The following is a 26,491-nucleotide window of genomic DNA, read 5'->3' on the forward strand; positions in this document are numbered from 1 at the left end:
TTACACTGATCTGATACTTTAAACAAGAAATGTAATGTGCATGGATATTAGAAAACTAAGTCAGATTTTACTGCTGTTGTATTTGTGACACCAACTGGGACACTAAAAGGGACTCTGCTGTGCGTTGTCATCAGCAGTGTTACAAACTCTACTTTCTAGACTGTGCCTTAATCTCATTGCCTGGAATGAAGTGCTAAATTACGCTCGCAGAACCCTAGTGAAGGCAACAGGATTAGAATAGGTGTTACCAAGGTCGTAACTCATTAATTGATGAGGACAGGAGGACACCCACTTTAAGATCCTAGGCTGAGTCTGTAGAGACAGCATTTAAAGGGAATCCCAGCAAACTTGGGGAAGACTTTGGGAGAGAAAATAAACACAAAACTGTATGTTCTCTCATTTTTACTGTCATTGTCAGTGCAGTGTTTTGATTTTTTTTTCCACTGTGCAATAGTGCCAAAAGTATTTCTTTGGCTTGTAGCAATTTTGAGGTGCAAGACCTTTGGTGATTTTAGCTTAGAAGACACCATAACTGTGCATGATTGTGCATTCCTGCGTTATGCATTTTTCTGTCCTGTAGAACTTCAAATATCGCAAACAGAAGAGTTTTCTTCTTGTCTTAGGTCAAGGTTGTAGTAGTCCAAGCACTTGTTTGTCTGGGGCTTTTTTTTGATGGTTGGGGGTTTTTTATTTGGTTTGGTTTTTTTTTCCCCTCACTCATAATGCCCATTATATGCGTTTTGATGTCATTTTCATCCTTTTCTTCCTACTTAGCTCTGTGGTTACCTTTGAGCAATTTACCCCCGTCTGCTGTGCTCCAGCCTTACAAAATCTGATCACATAAGTGGTCCCATTGATTCCAGTATGTATACTTAGTGGAGGGTTACATGCTTGAAGGACCAGTTTATACCCTTCAGATAGAGATAAATGACTATCATATCTTAAAGCCATAATTTCACCACAGCATAAACATGGCTTTGTTTTCAGCACAGCAGTTCAGTTCCTCTGTCACAATAAATTTAACATATCTGCTTGGGCTTCTTGTACTGCTTTTCAGTATGTTATCATCTGTTTGTTAAAGACCCTTGAAGCTGTGTACAGACAGTAGGTCATCTAGGAGAAAAATCCTATGGATGGAGTGGCTACACAGGGTTGCAACGGGACGAAACCTTAAAAAGCTCCAACAGGGTAGGTTTAGACTGAACATTAGGAAGGAATTTTTCACTGAAAGAGTGGTCGGGCATTGGAACAGGCTGCCCAGGGAGGTGGTTGAGTCACCATCCCTGGATGTGTTTAAGGGACATTTAGATGAGAAAAATCCTATAGATGGAGTGGCTGCACAGGGTTGCAACGGGATGAAAACCTTAAAAACTAGTTTTTTGCAACCAGATATAGGTGTTCATTTGTGTTGTCGCTTCTGTGTTGTGCATCTTTTTTGTTTGTGGTCTTCCAAATAACTTTGATAACGTGTGTCTAGGTACTTGTGAAAGCATTACCTTATTTGTGTTAGTTGTGCTAGTCTTTTGCAACCAGATATAAGTGTTCATTTGTGTTGTCGCTTCTCTGTGTTATGCATCTTCTTTGTGGTCTTCCAAATCACTTTGATACCATGTGTCTCTAGGTACTTTTGAAAGCATTACCTTATTTGTGTTAGTTGTGAGGGAGAGAGGTGGAAATTAAAGACTTTGCAGTTAACAGTTTCTCATCAATAATGTGCATTCATTCACTTTTTCTTCTTTCCTGCTGTCTCTAAAAACAGAATAAAAAAAAAAATAGTGGAAGTCTGGAAGCTAGAAGTCTTCTTCAGGAAATCAGCCCAGTAATAGGATCAACTGTACTGTTGGATCGTCTGTCCCTCTCTTCCTATCACTAATTATTCTCACTTCTTGTGCTGGAATCAGGCTGGGAAGTGATGTAGAGTTGGGAACAGATCTCTGAGTAAAGGATTGTGCATGTGCCCATGTGGGATTTCTAAGATCATAAAGGCTTTAAACTACTAGATAAGGTAGATTTTGATGTGATAAAGTCCAGGGAATTGCTACTTAAGCATGCAATTCATGTTAATGCTCCCCAGTCCCTGGTGAGTTGCTGATTAATCTAAGTGGGTTATAGTATAGCCCCTCAGTAGCTTGTCTTTAACTGACACATGGAACGGAATTCAGTGTTTCTTCTCATTTAATATATGATCCTAGAAAACTGAAAAGCAGTCCAGCTTTTTTTGATCTTTGTGGATTTAGATTTTCTCCTTATTTTATTAACTTCTATTCTATAAAACACTTGGCCTTAGAATATAATGAAAGTGATATTCTGTGCTTAGTCCTCTAAAACTGGCATTACTCTTATTTTTTTTATTTTATTTTTCTTTGAATTGTATTCCCTTCATAGTCCTTGAGAAACTTGTGAGTTCTGTTAGAAACTGGTGAGTTTTTAGGCTTCCCACATGAAGAGGTAGTTTCGAGCCCAGTAGAAATCTGGTTGTGTATGTTGGGATTTGAAGCTGAGAGATGAGCAGAAGAGGAAAGTTTGGGAACTGCTGGTAGAGCTGTACAAATAGTATTATTGATGTAGAGGCTATGGTTTGTCTTTTCTGCTAGAGTGTACCATACTTCATAGGGAAGATCTGTGTGCTACAGCACCTACTGGTGCTACACAAGTGATCCTGTGTCCTACCTGAGTCTATTTAATGTTTTTGCTCTTCTGACTGTGCGGGTGAGTGATTTCAATCTGTGTAGGAACTGCTGGTCATCTTTTACTAATGATTCTATATATAGACATGTGGGTGGATTGCTTCACATTCTCTTGGAAACAAGCAAAGACTTTGTGATAGTCACTTAAGTGGCATTATTGTGCTCCCTACAAATATGCCCTACTTGTGAGTGCAAAAATGGTAGCACGTTCTGATGGAAAAAGAGCTTTTTTTATTTCCCAAACCATTGTGGCTGCTATTGCAGTAATGGGGTATCAAACAGGCAAAATTGTATGTGTTGTCAATGGCTACAATATAATTTCATTGACTTACAATGTTTAAAGTGAAGGCATGATGGTAAGCTTATATAAGGTGTCACATTGAAGTAATTGCCCACCAACTTGATTTTTATGGCAAAAGAGAACATTTTAATATCCAGACAAAAATCTGAGGACTCTCGAGCCTGCATGGAAACACAGAGATCAAAGGATGTGATTAAGCATTCAGATGCTATAGCGCTGAGAAATATTTAAATAACCCAAGTAATAAATGAATGAAGTAAATGTGGGTGAGTAAATGAGAAAATTTATTTAAATCATCCCTGTTTGTTCGCATTTTAGACCAAATTGTTATTCATAGTTTTAAGTCACTGGTTTTACTCACCCCATATGAGCCAGTTTTACTTTTTTTGTGTGTCTAAATCTCTTTGCCTATGCTTTCATTATGCTAAAATTTCTGTTCAGCACTTAAGTGTGTTAGCTTGGAGCCAGGTGATAGAAACGAGCCCACGTTTGGCTCCTGAGGAAGCTGGCACCATCAGGCCTGTGAGCCAGGAATGCCACAGATGTGTGGGTGCTCCACTCAATTTCCTAAATTTTAGACCTGAATCATTGCACTGGGACTGGCTGGCTGGAGGTAACTCGCTTCATAGCAGCCCCTAGGGTGCTGTGTTTGGATTTGTGGCTAAAATTGTGCTGATAACACACCAGGCTATCGTTTGGATATCGTGGAGCCATTCTTGCACAGTGTCTGTGCTAGAGCTGGGCAAGAAGTTGGGAGAGGACAGATGGAAAAGTGGAAAGAATGAGTTATTTTCTTTCGCTTGCAGATGCATCTTGTGCTTCCCCTATCAAATTGTCTTTATATTGATCCAGAAGTCTTCTCTCCTTTCTTCTGTTTTCTCCCCATCCTGTGGGAGAGGGGGATAAGCAAGCAGCCCTGTGGGTACTTAGCTGCTGGCTGGGGTCAACTCACCAGGACAGTGCAAGTCTTCAGGAGGGAACAACTGCTCTAACCACAGGAATAAGTGTGCTAGAAAAAAATCTCAATAGATTAAGGACTAAGAACCATCTACTTGGATTTTAAGGAGAGTTGTTTTGAATGTCACATTAATAACTGCTTGGAAATGCAATATTACTGAGGAAACAACAGTCCTAGTTCTGGCTGTGGAGGAAAAAGAAAAGGAACAAGGATAGGGATTGATATCAGAAGTGAGCTCTGCTCCATTCCTGGTCTGCAGGGCTTTACTTTCCTGTCTTCCTTCTCTCCTACTTTCTTTCCTTCCTTCCTGTCCTTCCAATGGACACACATTGTGCCAGTGAGTAGCAAGAGAGCAATGAAAAGCATCTTTTGCTCTTAGAAAACCCTTTAATGTTGTGCCAGTGTTGGGTTTCCTGGGCAAAACTAAGACCTGCAGCACCTCTGTGTTCTTTTTATCCTACTCTTTTTTTTTTTTCTGTTTTCTTTTTAAGAGCAGTGAAATGCATCAGAAGTGAGACCTGGTTAAAAAATGAGAGATATAAGGATTAAATTGGTTAAGTATGCATAGCTTGATTATGTGCTCAACACATGAATGAATATCTGTGGATATTGAAGGTAGGTAAAGGGTGAAAGGAGTAGGTTAAGAAAAAGAATAAATGGAAGTAATGGGATAAAATTAATAATGGAACATTTAAATACAGTGTAAAGTGTCCTAAGAGTAAGTATGATTAGAATTTGATAAGTATTGTTGAGGAAAGTGGGTTTTTAAGGAAACTATGACACCCTGGAAAAGCAAGAAAGAGTTCAGTGAAGGCTCTGTGGGGATAGGATAGATTACTTTGCACATTTTCACAGAAATGCTTAAAAGTCAAAATAGACGCTTCTGCTCTGCTTCCTATGTTGTAAATTGGGGAATCAGACTATGAAGATGAGATGATTTGGCCGGCAACACGTAGAGGATCAGTGACAAAACTGAGTTTCCAAGGTGCCAGCTCTGCTATTCTAACCACCTGGTGGCAAACTTCCTCTCCTACAAAGAAAAGGCTATTTTGCATTAAAAGAGGACTATGGAGAGGGCAAAGGTGGTTTGAATGCTGTTATGCTCTCACAGCTGTACTAGAATACACAAGCTGGCTTTGGGAAACCCAAATGGCTCTTTGCCTTAGTATATATAAACTGTAAATATATGTAGCTTCTAGGCTCAGAAAACGAATTATAAATATGGGCATACGAATTAGCTTTTTCTTAAAAGTATAATGCAAAGGTGCTCCTTTCAAATACATCTATGCCAAACACAACATTAATTTCCATTTAGAATGACACAAAAATAACTTATAATGAATGCATAATGTGAGACTGTGATCCAAAGTTTTATATTCTGCATTTTATTGCTTTATTTTTGTAATTTTTTTATCCCTCCTGAAGTTATTAATGGCTATTTTTAGATTCATTTCAGTATGAAGAGATTAGTTTAATTGTTTCAAAAAAGCATATGTCAACATAAACAGGGTTAGGGTTTCCTAGTTAAGTTTTTTCAGCAGTTTCAGTGACAAGAAGATCAGGGCCCATGAATAGATCTCAGTGATTTATTTTTTTTTTTAAGTAGAGAACTGAGTCTGTGTTTGTCCCTGTTGCAGTAGATGGCAGCGGTTTAGGGTTTCCTAACGAAGTTTTTTCATCAGTTCCAGTGACAAGATCAAGGCCCACGAATAGATCTGTGATTTTTTTATTATTTTTTTTAAGTAGAGAACTGAGTATGTGTTTGTCCCTGTTGCAGTAGATGGCAGCAATCCAATGGTTTCATTGGGAAGAGAATCAGGACTGCTAACAACTTCTTTACATATGTAATATATAACACATATATATGTACAGGCGTTATATATGTATGCAATAAACAATAACAGGATTTTTGGAAAGATTGGTGATGGTTTTAAATTGAAAGAGGGAAGATATAGATTAGATCTTGGAAAGAAATTCTTTGCTGTGAGGGTGGTGAGAGCCTGGAACAGGTTGCCCAGAGAAGCTGTGGCTGCCCCATCCCTGGAGGGGTTCAAGGCCAGGCTGGATGGGGCTTGGAGCAACCTGGTCTGGTGGGAGGTGTCCCTGCCCAGGGCAGGGGGTTGGAACTGGATGATCTTTAAGGTTGTGTGGTTCTGTGCTGTTGAAGCAGAATGGAATCAATGGCACTTGTGACTGTGCTCTCTCATCAGAGCAGTGATAGTAACTCTTTACAGGTGAAGCTGAGAAGCCCAGTGGTGTTGGCCAGTTTGCAAATAACAGGCACAAGCAATAAAATGTTACTCTAGTTGCATGGGGTGTAGTGGTTTTTTTTTCACTCTCTGATCAGGTTTTCGGCCTTAAAATATTGTTTGTTTAGAAGGAGTTTCCTTAAAAAACAATAGGCGGGCCAACTGCAACTCATTGCATGGTGACTTTTTTGGGGGTAAAAAAAACCCCACAAATAAAACCCCCAAGCAAAACACAAACCAAACAGTATCTAATAAAGAATAGAAATGTCCATGTAGGAAAACACTTGCAGATCTGAGAAATGCTTCATTCATTGTTTATTGATAATCTGGTTACTGTAATTGCTGCCAAAATGTGCAGTGTTACACTGTTTTCCTACTGTAAAGCATCAAACAGAAAAGTTACTGTTAGAGTTTTCTGAATTAAAGTGATCCTCCTGTATGTCCAACGCATAATACTGTTATGGTGTGTGGTGTGTGATGTATCTTCCCCCAGCATAATGAGTGAAAATTGGGAGTTTGTACATGTCCCTGCAGCTTCCAGCAGATTAAGGCCACTGACAAAAAGGCAGAGCATCTTTTGGCCTTCAAGATGTTCAAGAAAACCAAGTCCTTATGCAAACTGCATTAGAAGTGTGAAGCTGTGAGACAGTTAAAGGCATGCTGAATTTGGAATACATTTAATTAGGAATTAGTATTTGTGATCTACAATGTGAAAAGAAAGATGTGATACCCAGGTGTTGATGAAGACCTGGTGTGAAGAAAAGCAACCCTGAAGATCCTCTTTAAAGATTAAAAAAAAATTGCACTCATTTATCAATGGGAAAGACTTGGTAAATATAAAAGCATAACATTATTGATCTGCAGTATTTGTGGCATTATTAAGTATTTTTAGCAGTTACAACAGCAGGTTTTGTTGCCGGATGAGCTCAAAACTATTTGGGGTTCTTACTCGTAACCTCAGAGCTGCATATTTTACAGCAGTGCATCTTTGCATCTTCTAGTATCTGAAAAAAACCAAAACAACATTTTAGTCTGTGAGGCTCACTTCAGGTGAAGCTTTCAGTTTCTTCAATACATAGAATAAAATAGCAATGATGCCTATGTATATGGTAGGTAAAATGAAATCTGATGGTCCACCCCTAAAAGATAGTGTCAGTAAAAATGCCACGAGAGAAGCTATTTCCTATACTTGTCAATAGAATTCAAGTAGGCAGTATTAAGGCAAGCTCCATGAAAAGCCCCCATAAGAGGTGACTATGTTGTTAATCCCATAATATATAAATTCAAGGCTGAACTGTCCTAAGTTTGGATTCAGATCTTGGAAGCTTTCAGTCTTCTTCAGGAAGAACTCAAGGCAGACCTCCTCACTTGAAGCTGACACAGAACAATTTGCAACTGAAATGAAAAATTTCCAGCAATTTTAGATTGTGATATTCTGGTGAATTCTTGACTTGTCTGGTATGTGATTTAAGTATTATACCCTTTTTTATACAGGACTTTGAAAGGTTCACCAAAAATATATACCTGATTTCCAAACTGGTCTGGGTTGTGACTGTAGACTGTATTATAGATTGTTTTTAAAAGTGGTGTTCAAACAGAGTTGGATGAAACTGGAATTAGACCTACCTTAAAAATCTTCAGGAAAAAAAGTTTTCACTAGAAAAGTTTGTTTCACTGCACTAAAACTGGTGCATTCCCCATTTCAACAAATTTTCTTTTGAAGGTAGTACCTTATGTGTCTTCGGAATTTCTGGTGAGATCCAGGGAAGACCCCTCCTGAAACAAAGTGACCTTCCTGATATGACTAAGTCCATGGTTGGCTACAGACAGATCTTGATTTGGGTTTTCCTAGATCAAATACAAGTAATTGAATTAACTGCTGAGCTTGGTTACTGTTTAACCCATGCTCTGCTTGTCAAAAATTCAAGTTAATGGTTTCTTTCTTTTACAACTTGTAAATCCTAACATGTTATGTAAAATCATGTTTTTGTTTAACCAAAAGAAGTCTCTTTTGATTGCTGTGAGTCCCTTCTATGCTGCCCAGTCAAGTTTCTCTCTCCCACATGGTCAGTGTTTGAAAGTTACTTTAAGTTTGGTGTTGGTGTTTCTAAACAACTGATGTTTCTAAACAATGTGCTGATTCTAAAACAAAACAATTTTAACTGAATTCTGGCTTTATTTCTTCCCCCAAAATAGTTTACAAGGTGTGTACATGGTTGACAAAACCTGGCAAATGAAAATATAAAGAAAATGTATATAATATCATATGTAAATTCTGGTTAGATCAAATTAGTATCATTAGAATGCTTTGTGGTGGAAATCCTGATTAGCAATCTTTCACCTAGGAAAGACTAACTCAGAGTATTCTGTAGAATATTTCATTACATTTTTTTAGTTCAAAGAGGCCATTTATGGCCTGTTCTTTGTCATGGAGAGCAGACGTATTACATTGATAAGAGGATGCTGTATGTTCTAAAAGGATCTTTTAACATATGTAGCAAGATCCTCTGGAAAGAGAAGTCTGTCCTTTAAAGCCCCTTCAAAATCAAAATTGATATTAAAATAAAAGGCAATTTGTGGAGCTGGTAGGCTCATAAAAGAGCACTCATGAAGATAGTGCAATGATTTTGTAAACAGGATCATGTCTCCTTTAGGTGGTCAGTGCAAAGACTAAAACAACCCCAGGTAAAATAATGTTCAGGGACTATGAGAAGTTTTTGATAGCAAAGACAGCTACAGTATGTGTTTATTACATTAGGGTAGAATGGCATTTTTTCCCCTAAGAGTGATGAATATCTGTATAGAAATGGTTAATTATTATTTTCTTTAATGGAGGACAATGTCTTCCTCTTCATAATGGAATTTTTTTCAAGTCTTCTGGTAAGTTGGCCCCACAGTACACAAGTTTTAGAAAATCCCAGTTATTCTTACAGGCTTATAATTTTCTGGATGGTTTCTTATGTTTGACATGGCTCCCTGCAGAATAAAACTGACAGAGCAGTGGGAATCATCCACTACTCCTATGAAGAAAATGTGTCAAAGTCTTACTCCTGATAGGAACCATCTTCTAATTTCAGATTTAATTGCTCTCCTACGTCACCTCCTCCTTTCAGGAGACCAGATGACAGAAGAGTGGGAAATATCTTGATTTGGTCTTAAAAGTCTTCTGCAACCTAAATGATTTTATGAAATAAGTGGGAAAGTCTCTTGAAACCTTTTTCTACCATGTTGGCAGCAGTCAAAACTATTCCTGCCTGCTCCACCTTTGTCCTGTCATGATCTGTAGGCCCTGCTTTTCTGGTTTCTCAAAAATGGGGTGGCCTTTTACGTGTGGCTGCAAGAAACTTTAAGTAGAAGGCTGTTCTCTCTCCACTCTCAAGACTTGTTATTTTTCTTGGTGGCTGTGTGTTGGCTTCTATTAATGTGTTTTGAGGAGCATGATAGTTTCCAGAATGGTTGCTTCTCTGACTCTTGACCTCTGTATGCGTACAAACTTCTCCTACGTGTCCACTGATGAACAAGCTCCTTTCCAGTAAGCCAAAATGTCAATTATATGGGTAATAATTATAATTGGGCTAAGGCCAAAACTACAACTCCTGTTATCCTAATTAATAGAGGAAAGCTTTACATAGCCTCATCCTGTATATGGTAGAAAACTTCTAAGGATTAAATGGCTTACAACAAGAAGAGCACAATGATTCTTAAATCAGATTAATAATTGGATCAGAAGCATTAAGGCCAACTCCAAGAGTTGGAAGCCACGTTGAGAATAAAGCTGCTATGCTGTGTGTGTGCTCTGGCATTAGTGATTCCTAAGTGTCACGTGGGTGAGGAGAAGCACGAAGTCTGGATTCCTACATGTGAGTCTTTATTTCCCAGTGAGTTCCAGAAATAGCTTTTCTGCACCAGAGGTGCAGCAGTCTCCAACAATGAGATAGTTGTTCCTCACTTTTTCGGTGGTGAAACCAACATCCTTTGCCTTTCTTTCCTATCTGAAGCATGCAGCATGACTGCTGGGGTACGTCTGGGTACATTTAGAGCAATAAAGCCAAGCTGATAATACACTAAATGGTGACCCAGCCACTTAATGCTGTGCGGCTGCTGTGTGCATATTCCCAGCCTCCAGCCTCTCCTCAGCGTGTTGCAGAGCAACCTGACTAGCAAATTGATTAGGACTTCTCTTGTGAACCTTTCAGCTTACTCTCAACAGGTGTAAGAAATATGTGAAACGTTTTCATTAGGAAAAATAATTCATTTGGGGAGAAAAATTTAGTGAGGGTTGGGGTTTTTTTTATATGATTTGAAACCATGTAGTATCTCAATCTCAAGACACAAAAATGCAAGGGATATTGCCACATAAAAACTTAGTTTAAAAAAACACGTTTCATTCAATGTTAAGATTTGTAAAGCTACAGTTAAACTTCCATGAGTTTCTAAAACCCTCTTTTTCTGTCAGAAGCCACGTTGTACTAACTAACACCATTTCAATTTCCAGAGCACTTAAATAAATAGATGGAGACCATCCTAGCATCACTGCCTAACCTGAGAAGAATATTTAAATAAAAGAAAGCACCATGGGCAGTGATAGTCTTTCTAACTTTCCAAATTAAATTGTTAATTAAAGTTGATGGAGACCATCCTAGCATCGCTGCCTAACCTGAGAAGAATATTTAAATAAAAGAAAGCACCATGGGCAGTGATAGTCTTTCTAACTTTCCAAATTAAATTGTTAATTAAAGTTCAGTACTATTAATAACATAGCTAACTAACCACTGCCTAATTATGTTAATTCTAACTAGAAAATGCCCCTTTTTAAGTGCAACATGGACACTAGATGTGGAGATGAATATCACTGGAAAAATACAATGTTAAAAGTCACAATAGTATTGAGAAAAGGGAGAAGAAAAGCACTATCTATTCTGCTACAGAGTTTTTTAGGAGGAGAATAAATACCATTCTAGCTGAAGAAAAGCAGAGACTGTTTTGGGTGGTAATATATTGAGTGGGAAGAGCTGGGGATACATCAGCTTCTTGCTGTAAGGAGGAGGAGAGGCAGTACTGAAGATTTTAGTAAGTTAAATATGAGTAATCTTATGTTAATTCTAACTAAAAAATGCCCCTTTTTAAGTGCAACATGGACACTAGATGTGGAGATGAATATCACTGGAAAAATACAATGTTAAAAGTCACAATAGTATTGAGAAAAGGGAGAAGAAAAGCACTATCTTTTCTGCTACAGAGTTTTTTAGGAGGAGAATAAATACCATTCTAGCTGAAGAAAAGCAGAGACTGTTTTGGGTGGTAATATATTGAGTGGGAAGAGCTGGGGATACATCAGCTTCTTGCTGTAAGGAGGAGGAGAGGCAGTACTGAAGATTTTAGTAAGTTAAATATGAGTAATATAAGTAAATATGTAATGCAGTAAATAGAATTATAATATCAAAGTAGTGAAGGAAGATCAATGGTCATGTATCATCAGCCTTCAGCAGTCTTGTTTTGCTTATAGAAACATCCATCTAAGGATGATTTTAAAGGCGTCTGGGAAGAAAATAAGAAGATTTTTCTCTAACTTTTTCTGGGGAAGTGGTAGCCAGCAGATAGCAATGGTCAGAGACTGACGGGGAAAAAGGTTGATTCTGGGTAGTTTGCATAAACCAGATTATGGATAGATTGGGGTGGAAATATCAGCACATTAGTGACAGCAGATAAAGTTTAAAGAAGTAACAATCGAAGGTTGTCCATGAGAAATAACTATTTATGGAAAAAGAATTGAATACCTCTAGAAACAGAAAGATGAAGGAAGAAAGCCTAGTTCCTAAGAGGAATGTATTCCTAAATTTCATGGTACTTGACACAAAATGAATCATACCATTTCCCCTTGGAAATGTATTCTAATGTATTCCTCACTTAAAAACTATAAGCTAAGTTATGTAGCTTTATCCAAGGTTATGGTGGTACTCTGTCTTGATTAAAAATTTCAAAAAGCTGGTGTAGTCATTGGAGTGATGTATGAAGAGTGTAAATGTTATGTTTATTGATAGTATAATTGGAGTGTTTGCTCAAACATATGCACTGTGTATGTCCCAAACAGAACTCGGTGCAAGATCAGGATCCTAGAGGGGAGGCACAATTTATTTCATATTTGGGTAAAAACCAGAAAATTAATTTTAAGTACTTTGAAGCCAGAGAAATAGATTTCAAACTAAGGGCAAAATAAAAAGCAAAGCTAAGGGTCTTGCTTTTTCTCTTAAAGTAATTAAATTCAGACCAACAATGTTTATGGTGCAGTAAGTAGGAAATTTTAAACCAGTGCATGAAGCCTTTATAAAGCCCTATCATCACCCAAGTCCTGCATTAAGGATAAAAGTAGTTTGTTCTCCCATTTTTAGACTTCTGCCTAGGGCATGTTTCACACACAAAACCATATAGTTTCCTTTAAAAGCTGCCTTTGATTACTAAGTAGTTTTGCTTACAAACTGCACCTTTTCCCTTAAGATGCAGAGGCAAAGCTTTTAACACATCCATAAATGTCCTCCTGTACTTGGTACAGTGCTGCAGTTAAGAATGTTAAGGTGTTGGCTTATAAAAGAGGTTGTGTAGCCAGAACTGTAATTTGCATTTGCAAATCCACATGATGTTTTGCTGTTAAATAAAGCCCAAAAGCTTGTTAAAGTCATCAAGGAGGGGTAGAGCTGAACAGAGGTGTAGCAGGTATTGCAGCTGAATTACAGGAGCTGTAAGCCACCCTTAAGGGAGACACACAGCAGGGAGGACCACTCGCTGCACAAAACTGTCAGCAAAATCTCGTAGAAAACAGGCAAATCTGGAAATACTAGTGTTAGTTGGACAAGAAATAGATGACAAGTTTTAGGAGTAGCTGCAAGAGATGTGTGTAAAATTTGTCACAACATGTGTGGTATATACAGCAGGTATATTATGAATAAGGAGATTGTAATTCCTTAGTTCTCACAATTAGAATGTCATCTGAAATTCTGAAGCATTACATCCCTTGTATGTGTCCTTGCTTCGAGAACTAAGGAATTACATAATTAGAATGCCATCTGAAATTCTGAGGCATTACATCCCTTGTATGTGTCCTTGCTTCTTAGTTAAAGCATATAAACCCTTTTGACAAAGTTTGTCATACTGTTTTCTATGCATTCTTTGACTTTTCAATTATGTTTATGAAAAGCTAAAACTTCTGTGTGGGTGGCAGTCAGTGGAACACCCAGTGTTACGCTACAAAGTGTCACCTGACCTCTAACACCTTCCCAAAAAACAAATGCTGAGGGTTAAGCCCACAGCCATCCAGGCCAGGGAGGAGAACAGATCCCCGTGGGGATCCCCGAGGGGCAATGGCTTCAAGCTGGAGGGGAACAGATTTAGACTGGAGATGAGGAGAGGGTTCTTCACTGTGAGGGTGGTGGAGCACTGGAACAGGTTGCCCAGGGAGGTGGTTGAGGCCCCTTCCCTGGAGATATTCAAGGAGAGGCTCGATGAGGCCCTGGGCAACCTGGTCTAGTTGGGGGTGTCCCTGCTGACTGTGGGGGGGGTCAGACTAGATGACCTTTGGAGGTCCCTTCCAGCCTGGGCAATTCTATGATTCTATGATTATCTGCAAAAGATGTGCATGCAGTTCCTTGTCTCAGTGCATCCTCTCCAGTGCCATGGCTCCTCCCTGGGCTGGACTTCGTAGGTGGGCAGAGGAGAAGAAGAAGGTGGCTGCTGGGCCTGCAGCTGGCACAGCAACTACTCTAGAGGGTTTTTTTAGGGAGGCCATTAGGAAATACCGGAGCAATCCCTCTGGTCCCCAAGGGATTTTGGGGACTAAGACACTCGCGGCACACTTTTCTAATTTTGGAGTTAGAATTTATTATGCTTTTCATAAAAATAATAGTTTTTAATCACACATAACCCACTGCAGAAGAGACACATTCTTAAGTATGGAAAGCAATTGAAGGTCTGGAGCCAACCTGAAGTTAAAAAATGTCCATTTTTTAAAAGTATGTTTTTGAAGGAAATAAACCTTCCCTCAACCTATCATTTAAGTGATTTATTTAGTCTTCATGTAGACTAGAATTTTAGACAGTATCTAATCCATCTGCTTATAGAGAAAGTTGTCATTCATTCACCACCTGACAGAGAGAGCTACCCTGGGGGTTAACTACAGGTTCTGGTGCTGTCTGAGGGAAGGGGCAGCAGTTTGTATTATTTCAAATTTTATAGTCCTTGGCTGTGTGTTTGCAAAGCTGTTTTAAATTCACTGCTAGGAGTCTGCCTGTGTTGATGCTTACTGTGGGGCAGGTCTTGGTGATAGCTTGCAGCAATGAGTTCCACAGGTTTTCACTGCTTCCTGTTTGGAAAAGTATCTTTTATTATTATTATAGATTAATGAATTTACTGTTTCAGTGGAGGCTCCTTTTCTCCTCAGATGAGGTAGGGTGAATAGTTCCTGATCTACATTTTCTCCCTGCCACTTATTATTTCGTATGCTTTGATCATGCTCGTTCTTACTCGCTTTTTTCTGTAAACATTCCCAATTCTTTCGATCTCTTTATTATTCTTACCACACATCTCTTTCTGATGTATCTTTCTTAGATGGGCTAACCAGAAATGAACAAAGTACTCCAGATGAGGCCGAATTATTGATGTACATAACAGGTAAAATCCTAGCCCTGTTGAAGTTGCTGGGAATTCACTAACATCTAAGGACTGAGGTTTCTCCTAGTGCTGTCACATTTCCTACATTATTCTTCCTCCCATTTTTCACATATTCAACTTCAAAATTTGGCAGCTGAGACTTTAATCTGGAATCCTACTGATTCAGCATCCTCCATTAAATTGCTGTTAGTCCTTAGATTAGCAGTGTAGCTTTGCGGCCAGGATTAGTTCCCTCCCCAGAATACTTTGATGAAAAGGGTCAAATTTGTTCTGATTCAGACCAGTTATGGAACCACTCTTAATGTTAGTTGGGAACAGTTGAAACTGAGGGTAACAGCTCAGACTTGGAAACAATGCTGTTTGTGTTCACGGTGACCTTTAGCTGCAAAATCTGCTAAAATACATTATTTAGTATAGGAAAGCAAACAAACAAAATTTTTCCCTCGGTAAATGACTGTCCACAATGTAATCTGAATATGAGGTAAAACAAGTCAGAGGGTTGTTGTGGGTTTTTTTTCTTTAGCATCTGCAAAAGGAATCTGTTAACTTCTGCTTCCTCCCCAGAACCATCTAAGAAATGTTCAGGTTGTTGATGGCTAATAAATACAGTAAATGGAATGTTAATAAATCACCAGCAATTTAGCCTGACAATAGCATGGATTGACCACATTGATTAAATTGATTATGTTTCATATATTTACAATATGTAGACACAAGCCCAATTTATTTTCTGAAGGGTTCAAGGTAGGTATCACTGGTTTTTTTAAAAAAAAAAAAAGCAAACCAAAACAATGGAGTAATGTTTGTGGTTGCTATCTGCAATAATCTAATGCTGACAGAGAGCAGTATTTTATTTAGTAATTAACAGTGTAAAGGGGAGAGAAGCTGTCATGTTGGTTCTTAAGCTGGGGAATGTGATGAAAGATGATATCTGCGATCTCATCCTTTCCACTTGTTTAGGATTGTCAGGATGAGAAATGTCAGCATTATGAAAGCTCAGCTCTGCTCTTGATATGATAAAACCCTTCAAAAGCCAGTCTTTCTATCCCTCTCCCCCCTCCTTTCTCCCTCTCGCACTTGCTTTTTTATTTATCCTGTTTTGTTAGATGGCAGAAATATAATTCTTTTCTTTCTTCCTATTATAAGCCACCATTTTTGTTTTATTATATGTTTCACAACCCCTAATGCCCCACTGAAAATTACCTTGTTAAATGACAGTGTTTCAAAGCCATGAATCCTTTCCACCATTCCCTCAGAGGTTTGAAACAGTCAACAGACTGTAAAGAATAAATAATAAAAAAGTATTGATTATTTTGATGACTGTGAGATTCAATTAAGTATTAATTTTGCCCTCCAGTGGACCTATCAAGGTATTCAAAAGGGAGGATTCAGCTCAGCTAAATGCGTGCTGAGTGCTTCAGCCTTAAATAGGGAGAAAATGTGTTTACCTACAGTATTTGAAGAGGAGTGCATTGATGCACAGAGTCCAATATTTAAGTGCTGTGCAAATTAAGCCCTGGTGACAGTGACATTGTTTTCAGCGATATGAGTATTGACTAAAGAAGTGCATTTGATGACAGCTTAAACTATTTGTATTGATTAACATTTTCATAGATTATCATGTGTCATATCAAATTCACTTTTCAGACATGAATACATTAAAAAACCCATAGGCAAACATCGACCAATGTGAGGATGGGACAGAGGGAACATGCTAACCAACCTACTTGCTCGCTGGTCACCTGTTCTCTGCATAAGAACCATTTAGGCATGAACTTTGCAATAAATAGCTGCCAGAGAGCGCAACAAGGTCACTTGTTCCTTTCCTTTTTTTTTTTCTTTAAGTTTTTTTTTTTATTTAACTCTGGTTTCCGTGCTGTCATGATATTATGCCTATTAGTTTGCAAACGGAATAATAGAGTGTGCTTGGAAATAATGCCTGACCCCTAAATGTCCTCAATGAGCAGAAGATAAAACAGATCCAAATCGTCAAGAAAAATTTTAAATGTGTGTATAGATATATATATATCTGTAATGCTTTACGGGGGATATAATGTCGCAAACACAAGAATAATTGCAAACTGTTTGTGTAAGTATCTTCCCTAATTTTACCTTTTTAAAAATGGTTTCTGTGTTTTTTTTTTTATTTTCAACAGAAAAAAAATGTGTGTTTGTGTGTGTTTATGGAATTTAACTCTGGTTTCCGTGCTGTCATGATATTATGCCTATTAGTTTGCAAACGGAATAATAGAGTGTGCTTGGAAATAATGCCTGACCCCTAAATGTCCTCAATGAGCAGAAGATAAAACAGATCCAAATCGTCAAGAAAAATTTTAAATGTGTGTATAGATATATATATATCTGTAATGCTTTACGGGGGATATAATGTCGCAAACACAAGAATAATTGCAAACTGTTTGTGTAAGTATCTTCCCTAATTTTACCTTTTTAAAAATGGTTTCTGTGTTTTTTTTTTTATTTTCAACAGAAAAAAAATGTGTGTTTGTGTGTGTTTATGGACTTCTTAGAGCATAGTATCCCGAAGACAGGAACAGTTGCAAGAAATCTGTATCTCTGTTGAATGTATGTGATGGAAAAGCTATTTGCTGCTGTGTATTTTCATAGAAAGGCTGGGATGCTAGAAACTGTGTGTATGATTTTGTTAATGTACAGCTGAGGATGCCTCTTTAAATCACTACGGAGCCCTCACAGGGCGCTCCTCTTCCGTGGCGTTGGAGCATACAGGAATTTCTTTTCTTACTACGTTAAGGGCAGGGTGAGGTGTAAAAACATACACACACACACACAAAAAAAAAAAGCACATCCCACAATTAAAGCTGTGTTGGTTATGTTGCTTTCATAGAAGTTTTTCTCCAAAGCATCCTGAATCTCTCACATGCTAGTTGAGCTTTAATAGGGTGGGGAGTAATGGAAAACTCATTGGATCTGTAATAGCTCTTCACTTGACTGCAGCCAGCAATAACAGCAGGAGCAGCCAGAGATAAGAGAGAGAGAGAGTGTGTATGTGTGTGTGTGAGAGAGAGGGAGTGGAAGAGAGACTATACGCACACCAAAGCTGCCACTTTTTTTTTTTTTTTCCCCTCCCTTTTTTTTTTTTTTTTTCCCCTCCCTTTTTTTTTTTTTTTTTCCCCTCCCTTTTTTTTTTTTTTTTTCCCCTCCCTTTTTTTTTTTTTTTTTCCCCTCCCTTTTTTTTTTTTTTTTTCCCCTCCCTTTTTTTTTTTTTTTTTCCCCCTCCTTTCCCCCCCCCCCCCCCCATCCTAGGATCCAATGATAGCTGGACAAGTCAGTAAGCCCTTGCTGTCACTGCGGAGTGAAATGAATGCAGAGTTGAGAGGTGAGGACAAGGCAGCTACTTCAGACAACGAGCTGAATGAGCCCCTGCTTGCGCCCGTGGAATCAAATGACAGCGAGGACACTCCCAGCAAGCTCTTCGGTAAGTCTGTCTAGGTATTTCATTTCACTGCTACCATGTTGTCCGGAAGAGCAATCTCCCTCTGTTCTTTTTTTTTTTTTTTTTTTTTTTCCCTGTGGTTTGCTCAATTTTCTTGTAAGTAGGAAGGAGTAGGTTGGAGCGTGCAGCCGTACAGCCCTCTGCTCCCATTGCAACTGGTTACCAGAATGACAGCGTCAGTCCTGAAAACTTTTGTCAACAATGAACTTATTTTATGCAAGTTGCAGGCATTTTATGTTTTCTTTTGATCCCTGGCGTCTAATATAAAAAAAAAAAATATGGGGGGAGGGGAAATAATCTTCTTGAAGTAGTTCGTTAACATTTATTGCGTTAGGTGCTGATGGGTCTGATGCTACCAGCTATTTCTAAGGCTGGATTAAACTGGAAAGTTCCCATTTTATATGGTAAAGATAAAGCTGCTGGAGAGAGCTGAAAGATTCCTATAGAAAACACTCTGTAGTGAATAAACAAAGGCTACCAAGGGTACTGCACATGGAGCCAATGGTTTGGGAATTGAAATTAGAAATGAAATATTTCTTCTAAAGCCTATGCCAAGAGAAATTACTTTTTGAATTTTTATTTGTTTTGAAATAGTCTAAATTATGCCAGATAAGTGTAACCTTTCACAAGCAAAACAATAGCAGCCAGAGTGGCACTCCAACACAGACATCTGTCATTCAAACGGATGACACCCTGTAAGCCAACTCAAGCAACTCTGATCTCTAATCAGAAAAGGGAGCAGAGTTGTTGAGGCGCGTGCTTGAGTGATAGATGTTGATAGATGTCTGCGCTGGAGCAGCACTGGATGGTACAGAGTGACATTTGGGGTTTGGAGGGACTGCTCTCCTCGAGGAGTTCCTTTTAATTATTTCCATTTGTGACTTCACATAAACCTTAATGCTCTGCTTCCATTTCCTTATTTTACATGATCCTAGAGGTGGAAGTTGAAGGGGAAAATATTTTGTTTAACGGGAATGCAGCTTTAAGGGAGAGAGAGTGAGAGCCCATTTTCTAAGATTCAAGTTTTGATTTCCTAATCTGTAAGGAAATCTGCAGCAGTGTTCAGATTTCAGAATTCCAGCTATAGTAAGAGCTGCAAGATTTTTTTTTTTAAATAAAAGAATACATGCAATTTTCTTTTTATAAGATCTTTATCCCTTACTAAAAGATATAGCACAAAATATTTTACTAGTAAAACAAGTTCCTACAGAGATCGGAAAATAATAATAGTTTAAAAATCCTAAAATTTAATTTCTGGATTACAGTAATGACCATTACTGAATATCACATCCATTTTTAAGCACCCTCTTAGTAATCTTTGTTTCCATGGAAAGCATAATTTCCATTAGTAGTTTGAATGTTCAAAAAGCATATAATAATTGTTTTAGTCCATTTCATCCAGGAAAGAACTGTAATGTCTAAAATTCAGAGGGCTGTTAGTTGTCTAGAGTAGTATAAATATCTTCAGCTGTGTTTATGTATTTTATTTTCTCAAATATGTAGGGTGCATCTATTAAATATAGCAAAGCATATACAAAACAAAAAAACCCCAACAGACTTTTAATTTGAGGGTCGTGAAATGTCTGTTTGTTTGGTTTTAGATCAGGCAAGTCTTGTAATAAAAAGCAGGATGTTTTTCTGAGCCATTGTCACTTGGATGCTCTAGAGTGATAGTGAAATACACACAGACACTTTGATTAGAGTTGCCGTGTGGGTTATAGAAATGATGTGCAACAATATCTTGTCTCCTTCTGAATTGCAAATATAATTTATGTCCCTAAAAGCACTAATGAGAAAGCTGCAAATTAATATATTGTGCTGTTTCTATCGGGGAGTGTAAGATGTTTTCTAGCCTGATTGTTATACTGCTAAAAAGGTGTTCCCAAGTAAACAAAAGTAGGTGAAACAGTTCAACTGCCTCAGTATGAACTTGGGCACCATTTATCGAGGTTCTGTTACAATTAAGACAGATGCTACGGGTCTTTTAGCAGCAGCCCTTGTTGGTTAATTGCAGTAACTTTGAGAACATAAAAAAGGAAAGACAATGGGGTTAGCTTGATGCATTTGGGGATCAAACTGAGCAAATTTTAAATAAAGATGATTAGCCTTTACGTCACGGATGCATCCCTTAAGATAGATATGCAGTAAGCATGTATAATAATTAAGTGTAGTTTTGTTTAAAGCTTTGACACATAAATATGATACACAAACATGGAGCATTATTCTCTAGCTGTTTCTCTTTGTTTAATGTTATGAATAGCATGTTAGGAATGTATACTTCGGGCCTTTCTTTGCAGTCTCTGACATTAAATTAAATTATTGGTGGACTTACTGACACGCGATGGCATAGAGTCTGACAATTTTCTCCTCCAATTTTCTTTCATGTGATCAGAGATAATAATTTTCTTTTCATAATATAACATTTAATGCACGCTGTGTGAAAATTTGCCCAAAATCTGTTAAGCAGGAGAGGGAGGAGCGTTTTAGAAAGTCAAGGGGAGGAGACAGGTCCATACGGAAGAAAGTTTTTCTACGCTGCTGCTTTCATGTTTTTTGAAAAATTTGTGAAAATCACGTACTGATTGAGTTGGAATGAATGATCAGCATTTGAGTGTCTTGTTGATTTTAGCAATATTTCATGCGTCTTATTTTCAGATAGGTGAACAGAGTTGAATGATTAGATGGGAAGAGCTTTCTTCTTTCTCATTCTGTTTAGCTTCTTTTGATGGATGGGTTGATTTCTGCAGTGCTCACCTGTACCTTCTAAAATCCACCTCTTTCTCAAACTTCCTTGTTTCACTGTGTATCATACAAACAGTGGCTATTTGCTTTTTGATTTTGGTAGCAGCACAGTTAATCATAAAAATGGCACTTCTTCAACAACAATCCCTGCTGCAGGTGAGGAGAGGGCAAGAGCACAATGAATTATACTCATTTTTGACTTATGAAGATAACAGAGTAAACTTTTGTTTCTCTTCTGGGTGCTTTGCTCTCAGTGACAAAGTAGGTGAATGCTGCAGCTCCTTGGGTCTCAGAAATACCAGTATGAGCTGGGATAAGCTTCTGATGATCTACGATAGCTCCCACCTGAAACTGGTGCACAGGTGTCTGGGAAAATGCACTTTGTCACTGCGGGGCAGTTGTTACCTCTGAGTGATGACAGGAGCAGCTGTGATTAGAGGGGTTGTGCTTGCTTGTTGTTTGCCTGCTTGCTTTCTCGTGGTGGTGGTTGGTTTTTGCTATGTTGTTGTTATGTTGTGGGAGTTGTTCAGTGGGTTGTTGTTGTGGTGGTGTTTTTTTTAAAGAAGAGGCTGTCCTGTAGTCTGGGGGTTTGCATCCGCAATCCTCCGCGTGTGTGCTTATACCAATGGTCTCTTGGGAATCTGCATTCCTACGTGCAAAAGACTTTTGAGGCTGAAATCACATGAAACAAGAAGGAAGTAAAAAAATGTGGTGAAAAATACTTTCCGAAGTGCAAAATGTTGGTAAAGGACTCTATCCTGAAACATGTAAACTCAGAAGTAGTTCTGAAGTGTGGAGTGAGCGCAGCTGCAGTGTTTCAGTAACAGAAATCCCAGTTTTGCTGAGTAAAATTGCTTTGCAAGAGATCTTGTGGGGTATTATTTACTCGTTAATTTTTTTTATTCTTTTACTCTTTAAAATATTTATGAAGCAGTATCTCCTATTTTAATAATATGATTAAGGAACAGCAAAACTGAGTCTGGTGGCCGACATTCCTAGTGGTGGCATTTTCAGATCAACTTGTCTTAATCTGCAGTAGATTTAAAAATAGTAATTCTGGACAAAAGGCACAGCTCTTACTGGAGGAAGCTTTTGTTAATACCAAGTAGTAGCTTCCCTTGAATAAACACATTGGGATTTGACCCTAAATTAATTAATCCTAATTGCTATTTTATACAATATCTTAAAAGAAGGGTAAAATAAGTTATGAAGTATTAGTCTGAAACAATTTTAGTAAGAAAAACCCCTGTGTGTTCAGCTGTGTAATGTTATAACTGTTGAGATTCAAAAGTTGGTATAGACATCAGGGATATACTGTGCATCAAGTACAAATCCCAGGAAAGAAGTGGCTAATCCAAGCATGAAAAGGCCCTGTGGACTGAGGCTGGCTCTCCTGGTGTTAGATCTAGTCCATAATTCATCCTTAGCTGAAGCTAATTTGTGACATAATTAGATGATGGTAAAAAGAAAGCTGGGAATGTACCTGCATGTTAAGGTTATTTTGCTGTATTATAAAAAGTTGCTTTTTGAGATCAAGGCTGTAGCTCTACACATCAAGCTTATTGAAATAAATAAAGCTGTAAGTCTTTAGTGTGCAAGACCAAGCCTATAATTGTGGAGCACAAGTGTTTCCTGTTTAATAATTGCAGGACAGTAAAAAATTGACTGCTAGCCTTTTTTTTTCTTTTTTGCTGGCAAGGTTTTGTTCCAGTGAAATTAAATCTTACGTTTCCTGTGCTGGATCTGAAGACTGTGGTTTCATTTGGTTTGTTACCAGAGTTTTTTTTGCCTTTTTTCATAATTCTGTGTGTGCTTGAAATACGCTACCAGAGGTTTTTTTGCCTTTTTTTCATAATTCTGTGTGTGCTTGAAATACGGAGCAGTGATAGGCGAGTTAAGTGTATCTGCACACGTTTCCATAAACAAGTGTTTATTGTCAAACCCCTGCATTGGCTTTAGGGTTTTGCTTTCCTTTCCTATATTTTCACCCCTGTTTCAAAACTGCATGCATCTTTCTATATAAGCATACACATACATGCTGTAGCAGTGTGGGGCAGAAGTTGTTTGTAGCTGATGGTGTTTTGTTAGTAGATCCCTTGTATCGCTCTTTAAGGAAACATACATTTTTTTCCAGTTGTTTTTTTTTTTAATCTGAGTTGTCTTAATTAGAATTTATGGCGCTGGAGTCATTTCAGTTACAAAGGATAAAGGACTAAATTGTCTTTTACCTCTTGAGACAGTGGTCTCTGCAGGTCAGAGCAGAGGTCATTGCCAGGTTGCTGTGAGGAAGCTCACATTATCGTCATTAACAGTGGATCCAGCCTGTGGGGGGAAGAAAAAGGCCTTCAGAGGAAGAGCTTTCCTTTCATCAGTGTATTTAAGGATGGTACTCAGTGTTTTGGTTATATCTTGAAATTTTAAAGGCCTATAAGATCTGGCCATCAGGAACACTTTGATAAGGTTTGGTAATTTCAGCGAAAGAAAGCGGTGTGTATTTGTCACTCTTTGCTGCATTTTAAAGCTCTAGTGAATGTTTCTGTTCTGATTGGGAAGTTCACGGCCCAAAGGGTCTCAATATTAAAATGAGAGCCTTCTTTTACATGCAGCAAACATTTGAAATATGTTTAATCTGCATATAAAGATTCCCATCTCTTCACATAATTTTATTCAGTAATTACCGTGTTGTGGGTTGCTTTGTTCTGAGATACTATCATTTTTCCACGCCATCCGTAAGGGCCATAGGACCGATTCTGCTAGTGCTTGGATGTGTGATACTTTCATTAAAGCAAGTCAGGAGCATAGTTTCACTAGGAGCATCATTTCATCACAAATACTGGCTCAATGAGGAACACTAATGGGTGGCACGTTTACAGAAGCAGGTCATTACACAGCCTTGTAAATTCATTTTCTAAAATGCAGTCTTGCTCAATTAACGAATAAGTTTTCAAAGAATTTGAAGGTCTGGCTGTGTGATTGATTGCTATTTATGAAGGATACATTCGACATAAGCATTTTAAAAATTGGTGTTTGCAAACAGTTAGGGACTTGAATAACTACTCGGAATAATGTTATTGTCGGATTCCTTGGCAGAGCTCTTACTGAAGTCAGTGGGGGATGCACTTTTGAATAGGGAGTAAATGCCCATTAAAGCCGAAAAAGATGTTATGACTATTTAAACACAAAGCAGGATGTGATGGTAAGATAGAAAATCCATCAGCTCAGCGTTCCTGCTGTGCCTGGGTATCGCAGGTAGCTCAGGCAGCGCTGGTACTGACGCCAGCACGTATATTCCAATTCTGAGGAGACCGGAGTTTTACTCCTTTAACCTTCGAAGAAAGCAATATTGGGGTGAGGAAGGGCAAATATTGCAGCCCCACTTTAGAAATTCCCTTGGTTGTATGGAAATAAATCAGTCTCTTATTGCTGTGCCTGAATTGTGACAAAGACAGCCTATTATTTTAGTAAGAAAAACCCCTGTGTGTTCAGCTGTGTAATGTTATAACTGTTGAGATTCAAAAGTTGGTATAGACATCAGGGATATACTGTGCATCAAGTACAAATCCCAGGAAAGAAGTGGCTAATCCAAGCATGAAAAGGCCCTGTGGACTGAGGCTGGCTCTCCTGGTGTTAGATCTAGTCCATAATTCATCCTTAGCTGAAGCTAATTTGTGACATAATTAGATGATGGTAAAAAGAAAGCTGGGAATGCACCTGCACGTTAAGGTTATTTTGCTGTATTATAAAAAGTTGCTTTTTGAGATCAAGGCTGTAGCTCTACACATCAAGCTTATTGAAATAAATAAAGCTGTAAGTCTTTAGTGTGCAAGACCAAGCCTATAATTGTGGAGCACAAGTGTTTCCTGTTTAATAATTGCAGGACAGTAAAAAATTGACTGCTAGCCTTTTTTTTTCTTTTTTGCTGGCGAGGTTTTGTTCCAGTGAAATTAAATCTTACGTTTCCTGTGCTGGATCTGAAGACTGTGGTTTCATTTGGTTTGTTACCAGAGTTTTTTTTGCCTTTTTTCATAATTCTGTGTGTGCTTGAAATACGGAGCAGTGATAGGCGAGTTAAGTGTATCTGCACACGTTTCCATAAACAAGTGTTTATTGTCAAACCCCTGCATTGGCTTTAGGGTTTTGCTTTCCTTTCCTATATTTTCACCCCTGTTTCAAAACTGCATGCATCTTTCTATAGAAGCATACACATACATGCTGTAGCAGTGTGGGGCAGAAGTTGTTTGTAGCTGATGGTGTTTTGTTAGTAGATCCCTTGTATTGCTCTTTAAGGAAACATACATTTTTTTCCAGTTGTTTTTTTTTTTAATCTGAGTTGTCTTAATTAGAATTTATGGCGCTGGAGTCATTTCAGTTACAAAGGATAAAGGACTAAATTGTCTTTTACCTCTTGAGACAGTGGTCTCTGCAGGTCAGAGCAGAGGTCATTGCCAGGTTGCTGTGAGGAAGCTCACATTATCGTCATTAACAGTGGATCCAGCCTGTGGGGGGAAGAAAAAGGCCTTCAGAGGAAGAGCTTTCCTTTCATCAGTGTATTTAAGGATGGTACTCAGTGTTTTGGTTATATCTTGAAATTTTAAAGGCCTATAAGATCTGGCCATCAGGAACACTTTGATAAGGTTTGGTAATTTCAGCGAAAGAAAGCGGTGTGTATTTGTCACTCTTTGCTGCATTTTAAAGCTCTAGTGAATGTTTCTGTTCTGATTGGGAAGTTCACGGCCCAAAGGGTCTCAATATTAAAATGAGAGCCTTCTTTTACATGCAGCAAACATTTGAAATATGTTTAATCTGCATATAAAGATTCCCATCTCTTCACATAATTTTATTCAGTAATTACCGTGTTGTGGGTTGCTTTGTTCTGAGATACTATCATTTTTCCACGCCATCCGTAAGGGCCATAGGACCGATTCTGCTAGTGCTTGGATGTGTGATACTTTCATTAAAGCAAGTCAGGAGCATAGTTTTACTGGGAGCATCATTTCATCACAAATACTGGCTCAATGAGGAACACTAATGGGTGGCACGTTTACAGAAGCAGGTCATTACACAGCCTTGTAAATTCATTTTCTAAAATGCAGTCTTGCTCAATTAACGAATAAGTTTTCAAAGAATTTGAAGGTCTGGCTGTGTGATTGATTGCTATTTATGAAGGATACATTCGACATAAGCATTTTAAAAATTGGTGTTTGCAAACAGTTAGGGACTTGAATAACTACTCGGAATAATGTTATTGTCGGATTCCTTGGCAGAGCTCTTACTGAAGTCAGTGGGGGATGCACTTTTGAATAGGGAGTAAATGCCCATTAAAGCTGAAAAAAGATGTTATGACTATTTAAACACAAAGCAGGATGTGATGGTAAGATAGAAAATCCATCAGCTCAGCGTTCCTGCTGTGCCTGGGTATCG

General features: G+C 38.2%; 1 protein-coding gene across 1 annotated transcript in view; it reads left to right on the forward strand.

Annotated features, from left to right (window-relative positions):
* Positions 1-26,491, forward strand: part of LOC106890379 (POU domain, class 6, transcription factor 2-like) — a 155,527-nt gene that overhangs the window by 43,562 nt on the left and 85,474 nt on the right. Inside the window, exon 2 of the mRNA XM_014946157.1 lies at positions 18,139-18,310. Coding sequence (XP_014801643.1) covers positions 18,145-18,310 — 166 coding nt within the window. The 5' untranslated portion in view covers positions 18,139-18,144. The remainder of the gene's footprint in view (positions 1-18,138; positions 18,311-26,491) is intronic.

The sequence above is a fragment of the Calidris pugnax genome, unplaced genomic scaffold, assembly GCF_001431845.1.
Source record: "Calidris pugnax isolate Ruff unplaced genomic scaffold, ASM143184v1 scaffold151, whole genome shotgun sequence".
Taxonomy (NCBI): Eukaryota; Metazoa; Chordata; class Aves; order Charadriiformes; family Scolopacidae; genus Calidris; species Calidris pugnax.